The sequence below is a fragment of the Magallana gigas genome, chromosome 2 (genome assembly GCF_963853765.1).
Source record: "Magallana gigas chromosome 2, xbMagGiga1.1, whole genome shotgun sequence".
Classification (NCBI taxonomy): domain Eukaryota; kingdom Metazoa; phylum Mollusca; class Bivalvia; order Ostreida; family Ostreidae; genus Magallana; species Magallana gigas.
The window spans coordinates 14,826,657-14,849,280 of NC_088854.1; the positions used below are offsets into that span (position 1 = coordinate 14,826,657).

The 22,624-nt window shown below is 30.8% G+C and overlaps 1 protein-coding gene across 20 annotated transcripts; it reads right to left on the reverse strand.

Moving 5' to 3' along the window:
- Positions 1–141: 141 nt before the first annotated feature.
- On the reverse strand, positions 142–21,488 carry LOC105342253 (high affinity cGMP-specific 3',5'-cyclic phosphodiesterase 9A). Of its 20 annotated transcripts, none has more exons than XM_066075182.1 (22): positions 21,109–21,488; positions 17,738–17,808; positions 14,873–14,950; positions 13,701–13,744; positions 13,555–13,566; positions 11,492–11,546; positions 11,252–11,269; positions 10,639–10,709; positions 10,273–10,381; positions 9,653–9,673; positions 9,312–9,332; positions 8,622–8,718; positions 7,583–7,657; positions 6,594–6,680; positions 6,042–6,229; positions 5,396–5,552; positions 5,140–5,256; positions 3,870–3,983; positions 2,276–2,380; positions 1,957–2,085; positions 1,607–1,699; positions 142–1,224 (listed from the first exon to the last, which is right to left on the reverse strand). In XM_066075182.1, the coding sequence occupies exons 1-22, from the start codon at positions 21,175–21,177 to the stop codon at positions 1,180–1,182; spliced, it is 1,776 nt and encodes a 591-aa protein (XP_065931254.1). In that variant the 5' UTR covers positions 21,178–21,488; the 3' UTR covers positions 142–1,179. The 20 variants fall into 20 exon arrangements, with proteins under 20 accessions (XP_065931254.1, XP_065931262.1, XP_065931260.1 ...); XM_066075190.1 differs by lacking the exon at positions 8,622–8,718 and adding an exon at positions 8,009–8,060 and having other exon boundaries at positions 21,109–21,487; XM_066075188.1 differs by having other exon boundaries at positions 8,622–8,679; positions 21,109–21,487.
- Positions 21,489–22,624: the final 1,136 nt, after the last annotated feature.

Sequence of the window (22,624 nt, forward strand, 5' to 3'; positions counted from 1 at the left end):
GGAGAATAATATCAATTGGAAGAAATACGCAATCTAATTAAAGCTAGACTTGTAATACCGCTTCTGTTAAAAGCTCATTCAAAATAAACTACATTTTCTTTTTTTATTTTTGGAAACAAAAAATATTAAACACTGAACGTATAATTATTTGATATTTATTTAAATTCAAAAGGAAAGGATTAACCATGAAATATAAAACTAAACAATGTACTAAATTTCTAGATTAAAAAGAAATACTGGCAATAATCTAAATCATACAACAAATAATTGTACAAAAAATCGTGGAAAAAACAAAAACATGAAGCGGATCAAAAGATTGGTGTGCATTCCATCTACGTAGTTTACAAATTATATCATAAAAATGTAATTGCTCAAGGAACATCAAATAACTTACAAAGCAGTAAAATCTGTGTTTGGACGGACACTTCTATCAGGGCCAATTTTAATGTAACAAAGTCAAAAGAGATAAAAGAGATAATCATTCACATAGGGATTTCTGTTGCACACATGGAAGAAAACACCTTTAAGATAAATTGGATAGAATTTAGTTTCAAACGAAATAATTATATCTTTAAATCGTTGGTGCAGATTTCTTTAAAGGTAAAGTATTACTTCAGAAAAAAAACCCAGCCATATTATTTTGTGTTTGGTTCACTTCATATTCATGCAGTCTAAGACATGTTTTTTTTTTGTTCCCCTTTATGAAAAATCTCTTTAAATAACAAATTATAACATCGGGAAAAATTGAAATTGTCTTCATACAACATAATTATGACTTACAACAAAGGACTACCTATCATACTTAATAAATGAGAGTAATTATATAATAATTAACAAAGTCATAACAATATTTAAAATATTTGTCGTAATAATATCACAGTGAAAAGAGTAGATCAGTTACAAATGAAATTGGATACAGTTCAAATAATTAACATAGCAAATATTTAGTGATGTAAGTAGTTTTCATCTGTTTGTTTTGAGAGAGGTTGATATATAACCGTTTATAAAAAAGGGTTTTAAATCACCAAAATTTGGCTAAGTGTTATAGTGTTTTGTTAATGAGGTGGGCTGTCCTAATTACACCAAGTATTGTTATTAAATCACAACATGGTCAGATTCTCTGTACCACACACTGCTGTACATGCATGGGCTGAGATTCCGGTCGGTCACAACTCTCCCTCACTTCTCTGTTACAGTCTTCTTTTTATTACTTTGGGATGGTGGCTAGAAAACAAACAAAAAATCGCATATTCTCAGATACATAATATTACTGATGTCAGAGTAAACTGATTTTTTTTTCAAGTAAATTTATTTCAAAACTTTTCAAAATAGAGTGAAAATTTCGTTTAACATTTAGAGAACACGGCGCTGTGATGCACACGTATACATTATTATTATCGAAACACCTATCCGTAAATACAATGCATGTATAAAAAAAATAATAATCGCAAACACGTATAAAATGTTTTTTCATATGAATGAAGATATATTTACGATCACCAGTGTATATGACTGAATTTTCCAGATGCACAACTGCATTTCCCTGTCTCATATTCACTGATCGCAAAGTTAATTGCTTAACAGGTAAATTATAAAGAAAACAAACCGGTGGCATGGAATTTTTCTCTTTCATATCCTCATAACGGTCACGTGCAATCCTTAAAGGTTCCACCATTGTACTGTCAATCACGGGAAACAACTAAAAAAGATTATAAACGGTGTCACAGCAAGTTAAAACAATATTCACCAAAGACATAAGTATGGTTAAATATGGAGCTGTTTGGTCATCTACTCCTTGAAAGCAGAATATCTTTTCATCCCAATTATCTTGTCGATTTTGGTTATAATGTAGAAATCATGTAACATACAACATAGAGGGGAAATATTTATCGTTGGATACCACTAAATGAATGTACAGATGAAAGATTGTGCCCTTGCTATTGCATATTGCTTTACCTTAGCGACTGTTTCAAACATCGGAATGAGGACAAACTTTATGAATCCAATCTGTGCTGTCGGTTTTGTGACTTTGTCTCTATCCATAAATGGAGCTACCGGTAGACCCTCCATTTTTTCTCTGTCAGACTGAAAAATAATATAGAAAATATTATGTATCTTTTGCAAGCGGTAATTTATCATCATCAATTTCCAAAGTGGCCATTTGAAATGCTTTTGCAGTTCTTGGTCTTTAGATTCAAAGACACGTGTTCAATTTGTGTTACAGGGGTTCTCATAGATATGTAAGAATAAAAAACCCATGATATTTATCGTGTACCTGATTGAAGTACTCCTCCAGGAGACAGTCGACCCAAGGTTCAGAAACTTCCATCGGTCGGACTTCATTGGAGATGTCGCAACATTTTATCAGCACCATCTTCAACTAAATTTTATAGGGTTTTTTTCAAAAGATTGTGGGGGTAACGTATGAATAAACATGAAATTTTTACTATTTTGCTTGTTAATAATATACAGGTTACACCATATTTCCTTTTTAATATCAAAATTAATTAAAGAGAACCCTCCATCATTTAAACAGTGATCCCTAAAGGATAAATGTACTTTCGAAGTAGGAAATATTATTTTCGCAAATAGGAAGTACTTTACAAACACATCCTTTACACAAATGCTAGTAACAGCTTCCCTCATATTTTTTTCTTTTAATCTCTCAAGTAAGGTTCCCTTTCTTATATTGCGCCAACCTTAAATATCAATATCTCTAAACTCTATCGCATATATGTTAATTAAATAAATAATAGTTCCAGTTCCTACCTTTATATTTTTTAGCATATCTTATTAAAAAAAAGAACAGTAAACATATTAAAACCTTTATTGCATGTAAGTGTACATTCATTTTAATAAGCCTCTTCTGTTGAAAAAAAAATTCTAATAATTTTCATCTTGATTTTAAACTCCCAATTTCCCCCTTGCCAACACCCGAAGCATTAATATATAGATCATATGCAATGCTTACGTGATCTTTTATATAACTGACCATTTAATCATTTAAGGTGGAATAACACATCATCACAAAATGGCTCACCACTTATCGAAACGACATTTTGTTTTTTAAAAGGATTTTATCGACGTCATCATGTAACTTAATTCATAACCGAGTGGATAAAGTGTCGGCCTTGTGATCCGTACATCCCGAATTCGAATCCCACAGGGGCTTTTGTAGCTTTTAACTGAATTGAATTTTTTAGATATTCAATTGTATCAAAAAACTGCAATTTTTTCGCTTATTTGACATATGTACAGTTTATTTATCATTATATTTTTCATAATCAAATCATTTTCTGTTAATTTGAGTGACTTTTTCCAGGTGTGTTATTCCACCTTAAAAATAGATCTATTTTTTATCACCTACCTTAAAGTCATTATTTTCTTATTATCGTTCTTTGAACAAACTTAAAAGGACGTCAGACAAACATGATCAGAAAATCCCACTTCAATATTTCATTTAGATGAAATAAAAGCCACATGCAAAGATAAAATATGATTTACTTAAATGCTGACAAAACAAAAACATTCTCATAAATTATCGCATGCATGTCACTTACATTTACTAACTTAATAAGGAACCATGCAACATATTAGGTAAACAACAAACAGAACATTCTACAGAGCAACATAATAGAAACTGTTTCTAACAAAAATAAGTTGAAACGTTTAAACAAAATCTTAATTAGAAAGAAATGATCTGTACTTAACTTTCAATTCATTAATTAAAGTAGGGTAAGCAGGTAAAGCTTTCCCCAAAATAAAAAAAAATAGTACTGGTAGGTGATGGTATTTAAAGAAAATATTTTAAAAAAGAAACCAAACAGGTAATGTGTGACCGGATAGTATGAGATGTATCATCATATTACCGAATCCATGTGAGATTTGTTATCCCATTCAAATTTTTTAATATTGTTCTGAAGAGCATCCAGGATTTCTTTGTGTCTTGCCATATCTGTGGCTAGAATTAGCTGCAACATGCCCTGTGGTACACAATATAAACCATAAATGCCAGAGAAAAAAGCTAACGAGGGTTCAAACAAGATTTATCATTCATCGCCCGTACTCCATACATAGCGTTCACAACAATTTCACAAAATCATCCAAGTATAAAAACAGATATCTAATTAGACGACATTAATTGATTTTTGAAAATCACACTTTTCCTTTGTTTTTATCCTCGAGTCATTCATACGCGAAAAAAACCCAGACGGGTGTCTTTAACTCGTTTAATATGATTTTTCGATCATCTTTAAGGTGGTCTAGCACATCAACAATGTGTTTGATAAATCTGAAAAGTATCTGATGATTTCACGATTTTTAAAATGACCAATATGAGTTGGGTTTTTCAATTTTATGATAGAACTAAGAGATGCCTCTGGCAACTGAAGTTAATTTGATTGCCAATATTTTCAATATTAAAAATATCATGATTTCAATCGGGATCAAGGCAAAGTTTTCATTGTGAGAAATTTATTTTAGTATCATTTTAAAGTATGATTGCCAGATGGTTTTTTTTATTTTATGTAAATATTTTATATTGTTTTATTCATATTATAAATAAACATCAACAAATATTTTTAATTTCTAATGAGGAAAAATGGCACATCGACGAATATTAGAGTAATGGACTGCCACTCAGTCACACCGATCGTCTACTAAAATTTTCTTAATCTGTTAAACGTTTGAAATTGACAAAAGAAGTTGATAAAATTGGCAACATCTGTAAAGTCTACTCAACTCCTCCTTATGTGTGCTTTGAGAAAATAATATGCGTTGAAAACACGACTTCTCTAACTCAATATATAGGTCCTTTTTGTCACAACAGTGACTGCCTTCTCTTTTACTTTAGAAAAGCCAAACCATATGAGAATATAATCAAAACCCGATAGATTTCTTTCAATGTTGAATCCAATTCCGTGGAAGAAACTTTTAAGATCCGTGAAATTAAATGGTAGTCGTCCTGAGACACCTTTAGGTTAAGTACAGTTCAAATTACAGTATCAAACGTAACATGTGATCGATAGAAACTCATGGTTCTGACTATCAGTAAAGCAAACACAATACTGAAACAAAAACAACAAACTAACTACACCGAGAACTCCAGATTTACAGACGGCAGAGCCCTCTAGTGTATACCGTATCGAGACTGTCCTTGTTCTTGTAGTCAAACTCGGGCTCTAGTTTCATTTTAAAATTATCCATAATTTCTCCGTGACGTGCCATATCCGTGGCAAGAATCAACATAGTTATACCCTTATCAAAATAGATAAACATGAAATTTATTATTGAAAGAAATTGCCCATTTTTAAAAAAAAAAAATATTCTCTCAAGTTGAAGTTTATAATTGCTTGCCTGCATGTTATGTTGAATTTTATTACATTTAAAAACTTACAGCACGGATCCTTTTGAATGTGTCTTTGTCAACGTTTGCAAAGATATTGCATTCTGGATTTGACAAAATTTTGAAAGCGACTGCACAGTGGTGGTTTTCTAAAGGTGATATGTCGTTATACCGAATAGCCAATTCAGTCCTGGCGTTTATTTGATATCTGAAAATTTTAAAATCAATTATATACACATTTATGACAACGGTTCATAACGTTTAACTGACAAGGGGATTGTTTAGAGTAAGTCTTTATGACATAATACGTAGTGTTGTACCCAGAGTGGTCAAGATCAAATTTTAAAAATAAATCCAATAAATATTCAAAGCAATGGTTCACAAAGTGTATTCGACAAGGGGAATGTAGAGAAAGGGTCCGCATGACAAATCACGTGCTGTTATATCAAGAAGGGTCAAGATCAACTTTTTAAAATCAATCCAATGAATATTTATAGCAACGGTTCATAAGTTAACCCGACAAGGAAAATGAACAGAGAGGTCTATCCTACATCTTACATGTGCGTGTTGTTATTTCCGGGACGGTCAAGACCAAGCTTTTAAAACTTTTAAACAGCTTTTAAAATATTCATGGCAAAGGATCATAAAGTTTAATTGACAAGAGGAATGTAGGAAGAGGGTCTTTATGACATATTACGTGTTATTATATCCAGGATGATCCAGATCATGACAAACACAGGCTGTCATCAGAATCCCTAGGTCCTCACGGGTCATGACCTCCCAAAGGTGACACAGGTGTATCATTCCGTACATCATTTGAGTGACGCAAAAGCAATGGCGGAAGTTGTGGAACGGATTATTTCTGTAGTTCTCCTGAACACACAACTAAAAGTAGGCAAATTAATTGTTTTATCACATGTTTATCTCAATATACGGTGGATATCACTCATGGGTTAATTTTTGATATTCCAATATGTGTTCTTACGCCACGTGACGTCATAATTAAACATTACGTAGATTTAGACAGACTATTGACGTAGAATGAAAAAGTACCAAAATAATTCAGTTGAAAAGCGTAGAGTTATAAATGTGCAGCATTTAAGGAGGCCGACTTTAGTTTGCATTGCGCATGTTTTTGCGCATTCTAATATAATACAGTTGATTTATACTTCTTATGAATTTTTTTCGATATCATTTATAAAATTGAACACGGAAATTGAATCCATTTTGACAACGTATAAGGACTTACGAAAAATCTCTTTAATGTAATTGGGTTGATGTTGAATTCGGCAACAAGACCCAGTTCATGAAACATGTGCTCAAGTAAACTCAGCATCTAAAACAACGGACAAAAACAGATAATGGTAAAAATTAAATGCATGCATTGCTCATTCGTGAGTTAAGCACTTAAATTGTAAAAGTGCAATAATTACTAAATATTGTTTTTTTTTCCATTTCTTTATTATTCGTTTCTTTCCATGGTGCTTTTGCTAGACAAGAAACGCGTTTCCCGATAATGTAATTAAACTCTTTGTCATATGATTTTGCCATGCAATATTGGCATTTTTTGTATCTTTCTTTATGGCGCAAATTTGAAATAAAACCAAATATATCATGTGATAGACCGTTGCTTAAAGAGGTTTTGTTATTGGTGTAGCTCACGTGACAGATGATATATATATTTTCCCTGATAAATTTTCTATAAGCAATAGTATAATTTCCGCAATATATAAATTCCGCCAGGATCTTTAATATATGCGCCTTTATTGATGACTATTATTTTTTGATCTTGTAGAATTTTAATATCTGGAGAGAAGTTTACATGCATAGAAATAATTCTAATTAAAAATTAATATCTCTAGGAATTACTTATTTTTAAAAGAAATTAAAGTTCGTTCATTTAAAAAATCCTTCAGGGTGTTCTGTATATCCTATAAAAAAACTTCCTCTGTGCAAACATTTTTTCCAATGGGATATTCAGTTGTTAAAGCCAATATCTTGCATTTAATCAGGCAATTTTAATCATGCTATAATAGACAAGCACTTTGAAATGAAAAATGTTCATTAAGTGAATTCAGTTGGCAACATAATTTTGATCAAGCTGTAAAGAAGGGCAAATGTGTACCTATCTATTCAATATATACATTATCTATAAATGCAGAGACGATGAAATTGTAGCAGGCAAAATGCAAAAACTGGTAGAATTTTCAACAAACCTCTTGTTTACTAATAATTTACCTCGTTTGGTTCCCAGTGCCAAATGTCAAATGTTGGTTGCTTGAGGTACTCTATAGTTTCTTGCGAAAGTGTATACTGGAACAAGAAGTTTACATTGCAGAAAAATCTAAATGGGTTATAACCACGAATAAGACTCAAAATACGCAACACGCCGTAAACTAAGATGAAATATTCACTAATTTATGTGGTGATAAATGAATTATAACAGCATAAAAATTCAGATATTCAACAGTTTCTATATCGAAATTATATTTTCACCTACATGTACTTCGATTGTAATGAAGATATATTTCAATCAGAAGTAAAAGAAATGAATAAAAATTCACTTTGGAGACAGTGACAAATGAATATGCATACATAAGATATATCCATGCATTGTAAAATGTGTTCAGCAAAATCTTGAGATAGCTATCTACAGCGGTTTACCTTTCGGTAAGTTGATAAGGTTTGTTTTCTGTTCATAATATGCGTGTCCCTGCTACAAATGGATCAAAAGATAACGCAATCAACATGTCCAACAACAAATTTCTACTACATTGATACCATGGGCAAATTTTCCACCCTTTCCCTTGATATACCCTAAGCTGTGCGAATGAATCTTTTTTGTCCTTGATTTTACAACATTTAAAGGCACAAGATGGATCCTTGTAGCAGGTACTTGCATGCATGCAGAGTTAATAAAGCACCGTTTGATGTCTTTATTAAAAAAGGATAATGGAAATCAAACTACAATGTTTGCCGTTTTTTACAATTTCTTTTTCTTAAATAAAATATCTATATCCTTTGAAAGAAAATAAAACGGCCATGAAAAACTACATGACAAGCACTGTGAATATGAAAGATTGATTTACAACACTTTATTTAGTACTACTTTTATGATGGGGAAAAGTAAAAGTATGAATACATGTTACACTATAAAAGATGCAGACATTGGTGTATTGTGATTTATATTTGAATATCAAATTTCGTGCACGATTATGATCGAAATGGAATGGTTACAATTTGTGCTACATCTACTGGTACGATGAAAACTAATTACCTTAGGATAAGAAGGAACATCTCTTTTTAAACTTATCTTCCGTTCATCACTCAACGAACTATAAAAATGATCAACTGTGTTACCAACATATACGGGTCTGTCCAAGGATGTGCGCATGCGTTGAAGGTGAAGAAATAAAAAAATAATAAATGCTAAATAATCTACAGAACTACTGAACAAAGACAAAAAGTATTCGCAGCAAGCTGTAGATTTTTACAAGTTTAAAGGGTAAAGGTGAAAAGTTTACTCCAGGAAAATCATGAGTGGAATATATATTACTGCAGAAATGATTGGAAATAAAGAATAAACAAAACAAACTATTGAATATGGTGACACGAAAATAGATAGTTACGCATTCCCTTTCTTTTATACTAAATTTCTTTGCATTAATTTACGTATTACTGTTCTCACTAACACATTACAGCATATATATAATATATTATACATGACATATAAATATAAATTTAATTCTGGTATTTCAATATGAAATGTAAATCATTTTCGGAATGCCATCAAAATTTCTACAGAAATAAATCATAGTCTGGTATTCTACTGAAAGAAATAATAGAGATGACTTCAAATCAAGTACAGCAAAATTAAATGTTAATTATGCTGTGGAGATGGGAAAAGAAAATGGTTAGGTTTTATATACACTGACATGTTAATATTGAATCTGGTTTTGTTTCTTACCTCGGAGTTTGTGTTTCTCCGCTATTTGTATAAAGTATATTTAATTTTGGTAAGAAAATTCCTATTCTTTAAGTTTATGAATGTCAACAAATCAAGATGTTTCAAACTGGTAATAGACTCAAATATTAAAAGTTGTTTGATTGAGTGACAAAAAAAGAAAAAAAAGCATTTTGTGCATACTTATACATTATGAGTCACCCATAAGTAGTCTTGGGTGAATTGTGCATTATATCTGTATAATGATGCGAGTATATTTTGGATGCAGTTGAGATATGAAATAAAAGGAGAGAAGTGATTCAGGTTCAATTAGGTACATTTTTGAATATGTCTAAATACTTTACCTGTCGGCTTGGGTTTCGTTGCTATTGATAGAAACACATTTGTTGTGAAATATTTAATCTTTATTTTAAATTCTTCTTTTTTTTCGTTTTCTTTTTATACAAGTTTTAACCATATGGGTTTCTCATGTATATTCTACCAGTCGGCTTTGGACATATACTGTATGCAAGCTATCTATACACTTGAATGTCCATGATTATTAGAACTCACATTTTACTTTTAAATCATGAGTATACACTGTAGAATGCGAAAAGTGAAATTCTTTCAGCGTTTGATTTCAACCATAATAAGACAGCGCATGTTCATTTGCTTTTCACGGGGAATTCGCTATTGCACAGTGTTGGCAAATTAATATTATTTTAATATAATTGGAAAATAATGATGGGTTCTCTTGCGAATGATAATATGGTTTTGCCAACTATCTATCCAATTTGCGAAAATTATCAGATCGTTAACTTACCCTAAAGCAATCAGACGGTATGTATCTACATCAGAACTGATAAGACTTCATGGGCATATATTGACATTTGTGTCTAGATTCCATCAGTTTCATATTGTACATAACGATCTGAACCAGGTTTTACCTGAAATTGATTGCGTCTATTGTTTTCTGTACACTCACCTTAACCGATTGAAATCCACGAATTTCTTCTGTGCATTCCAAATCTGATCTTTTATGTCCGATATATCTCGTTTACATTTTTCAATTTCCACAGCTTTCAACCCTTCAACTATTCAACAGATATAAAAGAACAGAAAATTTGTATATGTTTTGATGTTATCGAGAAATGAAGCTAAATCATATTGAGTATATCGACCAGAATCATGTCTTTTGTTCTCTGTATTTCTATCTTTATTAAAGATGAAAGGGCAACAAGACAAAAATACTGTAATTTCAAGAAAACAATGAAAAGATTTACCAGGTGGGGAAGACATATAAAGTTACTTTTTAAAATATTTTCATAAAAAGGTACGCATATGAACTTACGCTCCATTTTTCTTTCTAGCGCACTCAAACGTGTGGCAATGTCGGTCTTTATTTCCTCCACTTTAAAAACCCTTTATCGAAAGAAACAAATGTTAATTTCGCTTGCAATTAAACCGAATAAATTTTCATATCCATTAACAACAATTACTCAAAGGAAAACGGAAGGCATATACGTACATAAACTTAATTGATTACAAACAAAGGCTTCAAGTAAAGAAAACAAAGGAAAATATCGCAGGATACGATAGATACTCGTATAAAAAAAAAAAGAAACTTTGAATGCCAAGTAATTCGTAAACAAGTACATGTAATGGAACTGGAATATGTACTCAGGAGTAAATTGAGGCAATACATAATTAAAGGTTAGATTGAGTAACGAAATCCAGAGTTTACAAGTTGCATGCATATCTGGGATTTCACACGATTTTTTATTCCCTACTTGGATCAAACTTTTCTACAGTATACTATATAAACTGCCAGGTCAAAAAAGACAAGTTTTAATTTAAAAAATGATATTAAACTATTAGATATTCCTATATATCATGGGAAAAAATGATAAACCAAACACATTGTTTTGCTTAAACCTTGAAATCCCTTTAGTGATTTAACTCACCCCTCTTTTGAAAATTGACTGTGGTGTAAGAAAAATATCATTAAATAATACTCGTAAGTAAGAATCTGCTTTTAAGTGTCATAAAACAAGAAATCGGCATAAAGCCAAGAAACCAAAGATTCTAAGGATCGTCTTTACTGAAATATTTCCTTTACTACATCGTGTCTTTCAATAGTCTTTGACAGACTTTGTATATCAACCTGTCATCGGGGATTTCTGACCCCCGACAACCTTTCTTACTTGTTAAACTGAGATGCCACTTGCGAGAGAACTTGGGTAAAGACTTCCCCGTCACCTGTAAAGAAACAACTTTAGTTAATATGATTTTTTTCCAATTCGAATTGTTTTAAATTGTATTTACCTATCAATACGGCATTCATAACAAATTATAACACTGCTATTTAAAAAATAATTTTCCTTGAGTGTCAAGTTAAACGGTGAAATTCATCAAAAGTCCATTGAAATGTATAAATCTATGCTAAAACTGGGGTAATGTGTAATTATTACACTTTAAGGTGAGTGTACCGATGAATCTTTACATCAAAACTTATTCAACAAACCTTAATTCAAGATCAATTAAGATATACACATGTTGCAATATCTTTCAGGAAATTAACACCCTGTTAAAGTGTTTTAGAGTTTGCCGCAGACATTTAGAAAAGATAGTTAGCATACAAAGGAATAAATTAGCAACTTTTTGTTCTCTACTGGTATATCTAGTATCAAAGCAAAGTTACAAGTAAACTACATCGGTGACACAAGTATCTGCACGATCGTGATTGCTTAGATAGCAGAAAAGGAAATACACAGAGACTTCAGCAATCGACCCTAGCGTGACTACGCAATTTTTCCAGGATGTCAAGCTTTCTATCAAACCTTTTAGGAGCAATGCCTGCCATTATCTGATGTAGATGTTCTGAATATTTTAATTGAACTGTGAGGTTTCTGATACTAATGGCTCTGTATACAAAAGGACGTTTGGGATACAAAACGATGACACAATATTAAAGTGATTAACATTTTTTACTCATTGGATACATTTCCTTCTGAAGAGAATAATGATTCTATTCAATTATTTTCTTGATAATGATTGGCAAATATAAACTGATTAAAAATATCTAATTTTTATAATGTACCCTTGATACTGGACACATAATTGTTAATCAGTTTGTTTTGTAACCATTATATTACGTCATTGGTAAGAAATGGGATATAAATAGAGGATGTATCTACATCACATGGCATACTGTTTTCTGTTTTGATATGATACAAAAACACATCACCTTTCCCCTTATATTTGATTATTTATTGCAAAACACGGTACCAAGAGATTTGTTATTAAAACGAATATAAAGGGGTGTTGTTTTTCACAGGTTGTATGCACTAAAGGTGTTCATGTGGATATCCATGCGGATTTTTTTTTTAAAAATATAGTTCCTAATGCATTGATAGGAAACCAGTTGAGATAGAAATATGTAAAGAAAAACATCTCATTTGTAAATGAAAGAAGTATAATTAAAGTTGCAAGAGAAGCTGAGTATGAAAAGTAATTCACTTAAGCTTATATTTAATACATGCAAGTTACAAAGGTAGTTAAATAAAATAAAAGTATTTGAACTTGTTTGCAACGATGATTAGACCTTTTACTTAAGTGAATTGTCGGGCACAGAATACAGTGTGTATTTACTGATGCTTGCACGTCATTATCATTTAGATAGACATAATGATGCCTTTTAATCAGAAAAATACACATGCTCGTGCTGTAGACCAGAGTAAAGTAGAATAATGGTCGTGTAGTAAACGAATGACTTTTAAGACATTTTTGTTTTCACAGAAAATTCAATGCCTTCTTTTTTCTGATTAACAATTCAATAATTTCCTTTAAAAAAACAAACGATGTCGTCGCCGACAAAGGAAAATAAGTTTCAAAATATTTTTCTTAATTATTATGTTCGACTTGAATACTGTACTAAAAATAACAAACTTTTTACAATTCACGAAAAAGACTGAACCGACAGTTTCTTGCAATCCTATTGCGATTTTGATATCACATTAGTGTTTAAAACTAAATCCCCGTTTTTTAGATTCTGAGTTAACTTTGCTTTATATTATTTGTAAAAAGGGAAATAAAATAGTGTTATTGAGTGTTACCCTTCTTAAATTTTATACAGACATAAAAATCTACAAAAAGTCACTGTTAAAACTTATCTCTATAAGTACAAGTAGTTGGGTAGAGTAGAAAGTTCTATGAGAGTATTATTAAGCATCTAGTTAATGGAAAAATGCATCTACACAAATATTACCATTGGATGATTCTAAAATTGTGACAAAAAACTGTGTTAAAATATGTGCGATAAAAATAGATAATTAATGTATAAAACTGATTTGAATTCATATAGACTGAAATTGTTTTCATCATCTTAAAAATATTCTAGTTAATGATGCTTACCAGTGGTTGGCGAAGGTTCCTTTGATGTTACTTTGTAAGGTGAACTGAAAGCAAAATAATGATCTGTCTGACTTCATGTTCATTTCAAATAAGGTCTATATGATCCAAACAAGAAATTTGTCTGGTATTCATTTAGTTCATAGATCTATTCGCACATGGTATTTTACATTGGAATTAGACTTCATCGATTATAAAACTAATGTATCAACCTTTTGATTTTGAGATATCTAAAACAAGAGTCAGTCGAAAAGTTGACAACATCTTTATTTTGAGATATCTTAATTAAGATACAGACAAAGTCATCAACACATCTATTTTAAGATAACTTAATTAAGATACAGCCCAAGTTGTCGAACCATATGTGCTCGACAAAGGACACAGCCTAGTCACGTGACGTACGGTGTAAAGGATATATAGTTAAAAATGTTTCCTCATATAAGTCTTCACCATAACAATGTTAACCTTTTGACAACATTCAGAGTGCCAATTGATTTTTCTGTCAGATTGGCTTATTTTGTGATGAATTGTCTCTTGGCTTTCTGAAACCATTCATTTTATATTCATTTTCCACAATTACGTTCTCCGTCAATATTTGTTCGCAAGTCCAATAGAGAGGCTTAATCAATATTGAAGGGATTAATGGTTGACAAATTCAGTCAGAACAATAAAACACATATTTCTCAAATAAGCGTTTGAGATTTTTATTGATTTTAAACAAATAAATATTGAAAGGGGAAAATTTTTTATAAGGACATTATAAAGGAAAAAAATTGTTTCAAGATGAGTATGTTATTTTTAATTGTTGTTGAATTTCCGATTCCTTAAAAATCGTATCATTCGTAATATTAACATTCTTCTAATATTCTTTTAATATTTAGACATGCCCAAACTTTTTTCCAAAAAATCTGTAAATGCAAGGAATAAGAAATAAAAATGGGTTTTAAAAATATCATGCCGTGTGTTGTATATCAAGCCTAAGTGAGAAATCTGAAATATCTTCAAATACCTTTTCCTTTTTTTTCAATATGATTTACTTAAATCGAGACCACTAAATCAAACGGCGTAAGTCCCTCTCTTTTGAAAAATTGGAAAAGTATCAAAATTGCGTATGTTTCTGAATTTTGGTTACAGTGTTTGATTGGGATAAGTATGAATAGGGAATCGATGCTTACCTTTGGGTGTTGATCGGCATAGTCGGATTCAGGGAAACAAAGGCTCCCGTCGAATCTTTCAGGGATATTTCTGCATACCTATAAGAATTAAAAATCAACTCTAAATGGATTGAAAAAATTAAGTTATTTTTTTACATTGAATGTTTTAACATTTTTAAATGTATAAAACATCTCAAAGTTATATTTTTTAAACGTACACATTAAATACACTGGACATTCATACGAAATACATACGAATTTCAAAGGGGAAAGTTATTATGGCATTTTTCCGAAAAGAGAAATTACTTTCGATTATTTTTCTCTAAAATTATTGGTAAACAAATATCAGGTGACAAAGCTTTAATTTGTAATTTCTCAGAGAGTTATATTTCCATAACCATTTTCTTTATACCTTTGTCGTTTACACTTTTGAGTTTTTTTTAATGCAAGGTGTATAGGTATCTTGCGACTTGATCACGTTACCAATATTAATGTTTCTCTAAACTGATAAGCTAAGAGATTGTTTTAAGTTTGCTTGAACTAGATATAGTATTTTCATAAAAGATTGGCTACATTGGGGAACATCAATAAACACTATCTGATTATCACTTATTTGGGAGACGAGTGCAAAAGAGATAATTTGCCTTTATATAAGCCTACTAGTTAAATCCATTACTCAGCTTTGATTACTAAGTAATACAAGAATTTAAGAGGTTTCGTTTTTACATTAAGGGGTTTCCCCTTCAAGTTTTCATCAACTGGTATGGTATACCATAACAAAGACAAGGAGAAATTCCGAAGGGTAGGCATCAATATACATGTACAATTATACCGACTTCTGTATTTCCTGTTGTTCACACAATCTCTACAGAGACACAGAAACTGCGGTAAGCGATACCATTGAACATCAGAATTCTACTCATTAGATACACTTGTTTGATATTTTGCAGGCATCCAATTCCCAATTGACGTCATATTTTTAGATTAATTAATTCGGAATTGTTGTCGACAAAGAAATCTCATCAACTAAACGAACGGGTTGGGATTTTTTTCCTTTGTGTGGTTTCCGTAAGCTCTCAAGTATGTAAAGGTATTTGCAGTCGGTCGTCTCTTATATTAATTCAAAGCCATCATTCTCCTTTTGTCTTTCAAACCCTCCGGGGTTTCCCGGATATTTGTCCATTTTGTATATATATAAGTAATCGAGTTTTCTATCCACCGTTTCTTGCAAAAGAACCACAATTTGCTACAGGGATAATTAAAAGACATTAAACTCTACGACAATTTGTTAATAAAATCTTGGAATTATTTATGTTTACATCAGAGCACACTCGTAGCAGACGATAGATGATATAAGCTTATATGCCTCAAGGAATAAGGGCGATCAAACCCTTGTCATTCTTCTCATTACTGTATTAGTTATTCTCTAATGGCTCTCCAACTCGCTCCGAAGTCACTGCCATCAGACTCGATATGGTGATTTCTTTTCATTTATGGGAGAGTCTGCTTTAAGGGGATGGCAAGATGCATGTTGACACTACAAACATTTTCCATTTGGTCCAATTTTCATTCTTGCTGGCGACTGGAAGCTCATTAGAGAGAGAGAAAGAGAGAGAGAGAATTTGTTTTATTGAATTATTCCTCCATATCTCCATGTTAAAATTCCTGATATCTGCTTCATTGTGTGCATTTCACAATTGCTGATAATGTCTTTAAAACGTCATGATGGCATTTCTTCAATGAAGGACAAACAGGTAACGTTTTCTAGAATTTCTGCTTTGATGACTTGGGTTGATGAGCTCTTGCGAAATGATTCATTCGCGTGCGGCGGTCTGATTCCATGGGAAGGTAAAACGGTCCGTAGTCTTCATTTCCTGTCTTATTAATTTGGATTTCTCTTTATAACAATAACAAGACCAAACATAAATATGAAGACAGTCTTAAGCAGATCAGGAAAAAAGAATATGACGCATAAGTTTTTTATGAAATCGTTAAATATTTTCGAAAAATCTAGTTATCGGTAGGTTCTAAAAAATTCTTACACTCACGCCATCGCAATTTAACCAATTCTGTAAAATAACTTTGTTTAAAACGATCGTTATGATAACAATATACTATAATGACTATGGAAAAAAGACAATTATGGACGTTGGAAGATAAACAAATAAGTTATACAAATCAACCTTTTGTGCAAAGTTCAAGAAGCATGGTCTATACCCGTTTTTAAAAAGCAGTTTGTTTTTTTAGTCTTGTGACGTCACACCAAAATAAAAGATAATTAAGACTCATCTGGTCTTTTAAAAACATTTATCCAACTTTCTTTATTCGGTATTTTTGCTTATAACACCAAGCACTGACAGTATAATCAAGTTACAGAAGAATACAGCAACATGAACACAGTATTTGAAATCACAAAATCAATGAAGACTTTTTTATCATATCAATTTTAATGAATCCATTATTCCAGAGTATGTAATAAATTGGCAATAGTTATCGGTTTTTATGTAGAAATGAGACGTAAACATTAATATTTTTTAAATCAATGACATGTTGCTAAGCATGTACATGTCCTACAATGAAAATTCGATGTCATTCGAAATTATTCCAAAACACTATAACTATATGTATGCGTAGTGTAAATATTTTTATATCACACCTTATAAGAGATAGGTTACAGATGGATTAATAATAAAATACTTGCGAAAGTAACATATGGGATTAACATATAAGAGAGAAATAACACTTCTTTTAGTAGATGCTCAGTAAGCATTAGGACTAACCAATAAACATTATGTACAGTTTTATGAAATATATATCATTTCTTTTCATATGCATTTTGACTATCTTGTCTTAGCAACCGATTTGGTAAATCAACCTTTTCCTTACCGACTTACTCCGGCTGCGTGAGCTATCAGGTCATGTATGTCTCTTGTCCCGCAATGCCGACTGAACATAATCTGAAAATCAACATATCAATAATTAATCGTTTGTTTCATCAACTAAACGTTTTGCAACTAAGTAAACTGGGTAAAAATCATTCGTTGCAAAATCGTAAAAGATAATACATTTGTTTATCCTATAAGTTATGGAATAAAATCTAATAAAATCAGACAAAGAAAATTAATTTTTTTTTTCAAATCATAATCAAATATTTATCAAATTTGAATTGGTTAAAGCGGGACTCATTTCTGGCAGCTGTAACTAAAAAACAAAAATAAATACATATTGCTTCAGATTTCGATTTTGAAAATAAAAACAATTTTCAAAAACATTCTGACATAATGTTTGGTTTTGATTATAAGATTAAAGAGGTTGGGTGTCAACAAATTAACCATCAGTTCTTTCTTACATTTTCAGATATGATTTGTTTTATTATAAAATAGCATTACTTAAGAAAAATACAAATATATTAGATTTAAAATTTGAACATTTGCTGTATCTTTAAACAGGACTCTTTTTCTTAGAAGATAAAAATAGTCTAAAAATGGCCACAGCCACCCGACCCTCTCAAAGGCGCATCAAGGAGAGTTGAGTATATTTATTTCATCATGTCAAATCAAAAACCATAAGCTTCGTTTTTAAATAATTTTCTAGCAAATAGGTTTATTTAGAAAATGCTTTAAATGATGTCATACTGGGGAAGTAAAAGTAATGTCTTTTAAACATGTAAGATGGGGTAATCAGCAAGCAAACCTTGCTCTCCATTACTTCAGTAGAGATTATGCTAAGGATCATTAATCCGAATAAAGTTTGAAATTTCCATTATGTTATATCGACATTATTTCATGCCAATAAGCACTAAAAGGTCGCGTTATCTATAATCTCGATAAAGCGACTAATGAGCTCAAAACATATAATAATAAAGTCAATAGTCAACCAATGTTTCCATGGAAACGTTTCCAAACAGAGGTAAACAAATTTTGTCAGGAAGCTAATTTGGTCGGCATGTTCTATTATTATGTCTGTATATAGCTTTGCTGTACTTCTTTATTCTCTAAATGATACATATTTATGATAGTGCGTCGCACAATCGAAAGTTAGATGTATTGTTAATTTATTGATATCGACATATTTGCTTGTCTGTATCTGTTGCTCATTGAATAAATCAACAAACAACTGAACTGATGATCTCGCATTTGAATGCGTCAGAATTTTTTATTCTGATTGTTATAAATCATGATTTTCCCTCACAATCGATTTTTGTATTAAGATTGACTTTTGAATTTAAGTTTTAATGCATTTTGTTTACTTCTTTTAAGATATGAAATAGTAATTTTAATCTGAAAAATAAGTTAAACTGTGTTTATATACGTTTGAATAGGTTCAAATAGGAACATGTCATTTCCTAATGTGGAAAGAAACAGTGTTAGTTCTGCAAATCAAATCACATGTCATATTAATCACGAGCATTCAAATTTGTTATGGGTGTAAATTATTTTTTTAAAATAGTTTTTACATACATATATATGTATATGTCAAAAAGATTGAATACAATTAAAATGTTAAAAATTGTTAATTTAGATGGGCGAAATGCAAGAAGGAAATTTTGTTAGCCTCAATACAGGATGAATGTACAATATATTTCTTTAAATCATGTGTATCTATAAAGTTTTTAAGAACTTAACTACCTTTTTCTTGGTCGTACACGAATCATTTATAGATAAATTGCTGAGCGTGTAATTCAATCAAAATCTCGATCGAAATTTTAAAATTAATTCATTTACTTTCTCTCCTGCTGACATAAAATTTCTCCTTTAATATCTAAAAAAGCAACACATGGGCTAAATTAATTGAAAAAAAAATTCAGATTAAAAAAGGTATAGTGGAATATGTATATATTTTTTTACTAAATAATTATTTCTTAAACTTCTTATCAATTGCCCATGCTTAAAACTCGTTTCTTTAAAAAATATGACCAATTCCAGAAATGTACAGTAATTTCCTCTAGATAGAATATGATTTTATCAAATAATATAAAAAACTTTTTTGTAATGAATATGTTGTCATTGATTTGGCGTGAAGCCTAATTTTGTAAAGATATTTAACTTAAATCAATTGAAGTTGAATATTGTGTTTTTACTTTTTTCTTGAAAGCAAAAAAAAAAAAACTTCAAACATTATTTAAATAGAAACGTGGTCGTCTTCGATAAGCTGCCTTTACGCCCATTCAATATGACGGAGCAATTTTCTATTTGAACTTTTAAGTCAATAAAAGAATCAAATAAGTTTCCCTTTGTGAAAATATCGGATAAGAAGGAATTCCCAAGACCGCTCTGTTATTCAATAAACGCCCAGTGGTAGATATATGTTAATGAAATCTATTTTCAATTACTTCAATCATTGATTTTTAGTTCTTGTTTGATTTAACCTATTTAAAAGAAAAAAAATCGAAAAATTGAACAGAGATATAAAATTCCCTGTCCTGTATTATTCTAAGTATTTCAAAATTCATTCTTGTATAGTTGTTAAATATACTGTTAAAATATGTATTTTTAATCATACAAGATGATCATGATAAAATAAATCAATTTTATTTTCTTGAAATCTTACCGAAAGTAATTGAATTCATTTATTGTCACATTGGATTATGCAACATAGAAAATATATGTATATAAATGTAAACTATAGTTTAAAAAAGCAAGATCGCCAGTGATATACAATTCCAAAAAACAGATTTTATATCATATATTTTTAAACTAATGACGATCCAAAACTTTCCTTAGTTCATACGCTTATTTGCAGTATTTAAGGGAGCAAGGTGGTCAAAAATATTTCCAATTTTTAAAGATATCATGTTTTGTGATATCAATGGTGTTTGTGGTTGTTGATATTAAGGTTGTCGATATCCCGGTAACAGGTTTGATTTTTCCATTAAATTCCTGTACATACTAATATTTTCTAGAGTTTCTTGCTTCTGTTGGAAAACACATTAGATTAAACAATATTTTAACATAATGATTTTCTTTCTTTGATTCTACGAATCATTTTACCTTGGTAAACTATATGCGTCTTAGTTATAAAAGAAAATATGTTACATAATGCTTTTTGATAAAAAGAAAAGTTAAAGTCATCTCCACACTGGATATCAAGTATTTGTATTCTTTAACTTTTAGTTTCTTTTTGTAGATTACATAAATCTTGGTTCTAAAATGACATTATGGAGGATTTCATAGAAGAAATCATGTACTTATCTAGTTAAGTGGATATACATGTAATGGTTTAGCATAAAAAGAATAAAAATAGGAATAACCTCTTACCTTTTCTTTCTTTCCGTCGATGTCCAGAAAAATCGTTTTTGTTGGCTCAATTGACGAAGCGTTCCCCATTTTTGCGTCTTTTAAGATTGTTATGTAAGATAATACCACTTCAACAATTTTTCATCACACACTATCAGAAATTTCTCTTTTTACCTCCATATCTAAAAAGTACTGTCATTATGAGTGGGGTTTGCTACCGATCCCGATCGACCAATGCGGAAAATGTGATTGACTCCAGTAGTTGCCTATTAATTATCATCTATTTCAACGTATGCAAACACCGTTATTATAGACACCTCGTAGCAATCAATAGACTGCTTGCAAAGTTTCACCTGTGTCTTCACCAGGTGTCCCCAGCCTCTGATGCCAACTGTTGCTAAGCAATCGACTCGCTTTTGTGACGTACTTCCACAATAAAAATCGGGGGATTAAAAGTTAAGCAGAAGTCAATTTATCTCGATGAAATGAACTAAAAAATGCTGATTTTGTCAATATTTGTTGTATATCATTTCTTACTGCATCAAATGTTTGTGTTGATAATCCTTGGGAGTTTACTAGGTTTAACTTCCTTGTCGGCGAGGGAAAGCAGGTGAATTATTGAGAAACTCAGTGGGTTATTACGTATTGTATAAATGTTATAAACTTTTTCTTCAAATTGTAGCCCATTGTCAATAAATCTATCGATTCCTTGGTTTGAATAGACTCAGTAAAGATAAAGCAATTAAAATGAACCCCTATACACAACTGCAATTTGTTGGCATTGATGATTTTACGTCAATATTCGAATCAAAAATATTATGGCATCCAAAATGGCACAATGATAACAACAAATAATAGAATATTTGTTTAAACGATTTCTTTTATAATTATGCCAAAAATGAGATGAGACAAAATGGACCACAATTAATCTTTTTTCCCGCAAAGACGCTTCTTTGTTGTCAAGACTGTTTGCTAATTTCTTAATAAAATTAAAACATTATTTTCTGCGAAACTAACACTTGTAAAGCTTGAATTATTTCTCGTATTTTAAATTTATTGATAGAATACCTTTTATTTTCTGAACAAGACTCGATAATTGACTCTTGAAATGTTGTTAAAAACTACATAATGTATTTTATTAATTCTATATTACTGCACTCATAAACAAGTTATATGTAGATTTCTATCTCAAACGTCCTCTTTTCGAATTCCTTTTTTACAGATTAAGTTAGATGTCTTGATGTTGAATGCTAATCTTGAAGACAAAAAACTCCAGGAAATTAATTCTTGTTAAACCTTGTGTCTATCCGTAGAGGGCGGAATTACATCGGAAGAGTTTCAATGAGATCTCATTTGGTAGAAAAACATCAATATTTGAATTTTAATTAGTTGTCAATGAGAGATAGAAACTAAAACATGTAACTTGCCGTTTTACAAGAAAAACTTGATAGGTTTATTTTCACAGGTTTTTGTGGGGTTTTTTTGCATGAACATACATGCATTTGTATGGTTTATGTACAATACAGATGGGTCACTG

Excerpts from the sequence above, each read along its gene's own strand:
- LOC105342253 (XM_066075182.1), bottom strand. The coding sequence starts at position 21,177 with ATGGGGAACGCTTCGTCAATTGAGCCAACAAAAACGATTTTTCTGGAC. Across the intron at positions 6,230-6,593 it reads TTACATTAAAGAGATTTTTC|TTGTGTGTTCAGGAGAACTA; the intron begins GTAAGTCCTTAT and ends GCCTACTTTTAG. Across the intron at positions 5,257-5,395 it reads CATTCAAAAGGATCCGTGCT|GGTATAACTATGTTGATTCT; the intron begins GTAAGTTTTTAA and ends TATTTTGATAAG.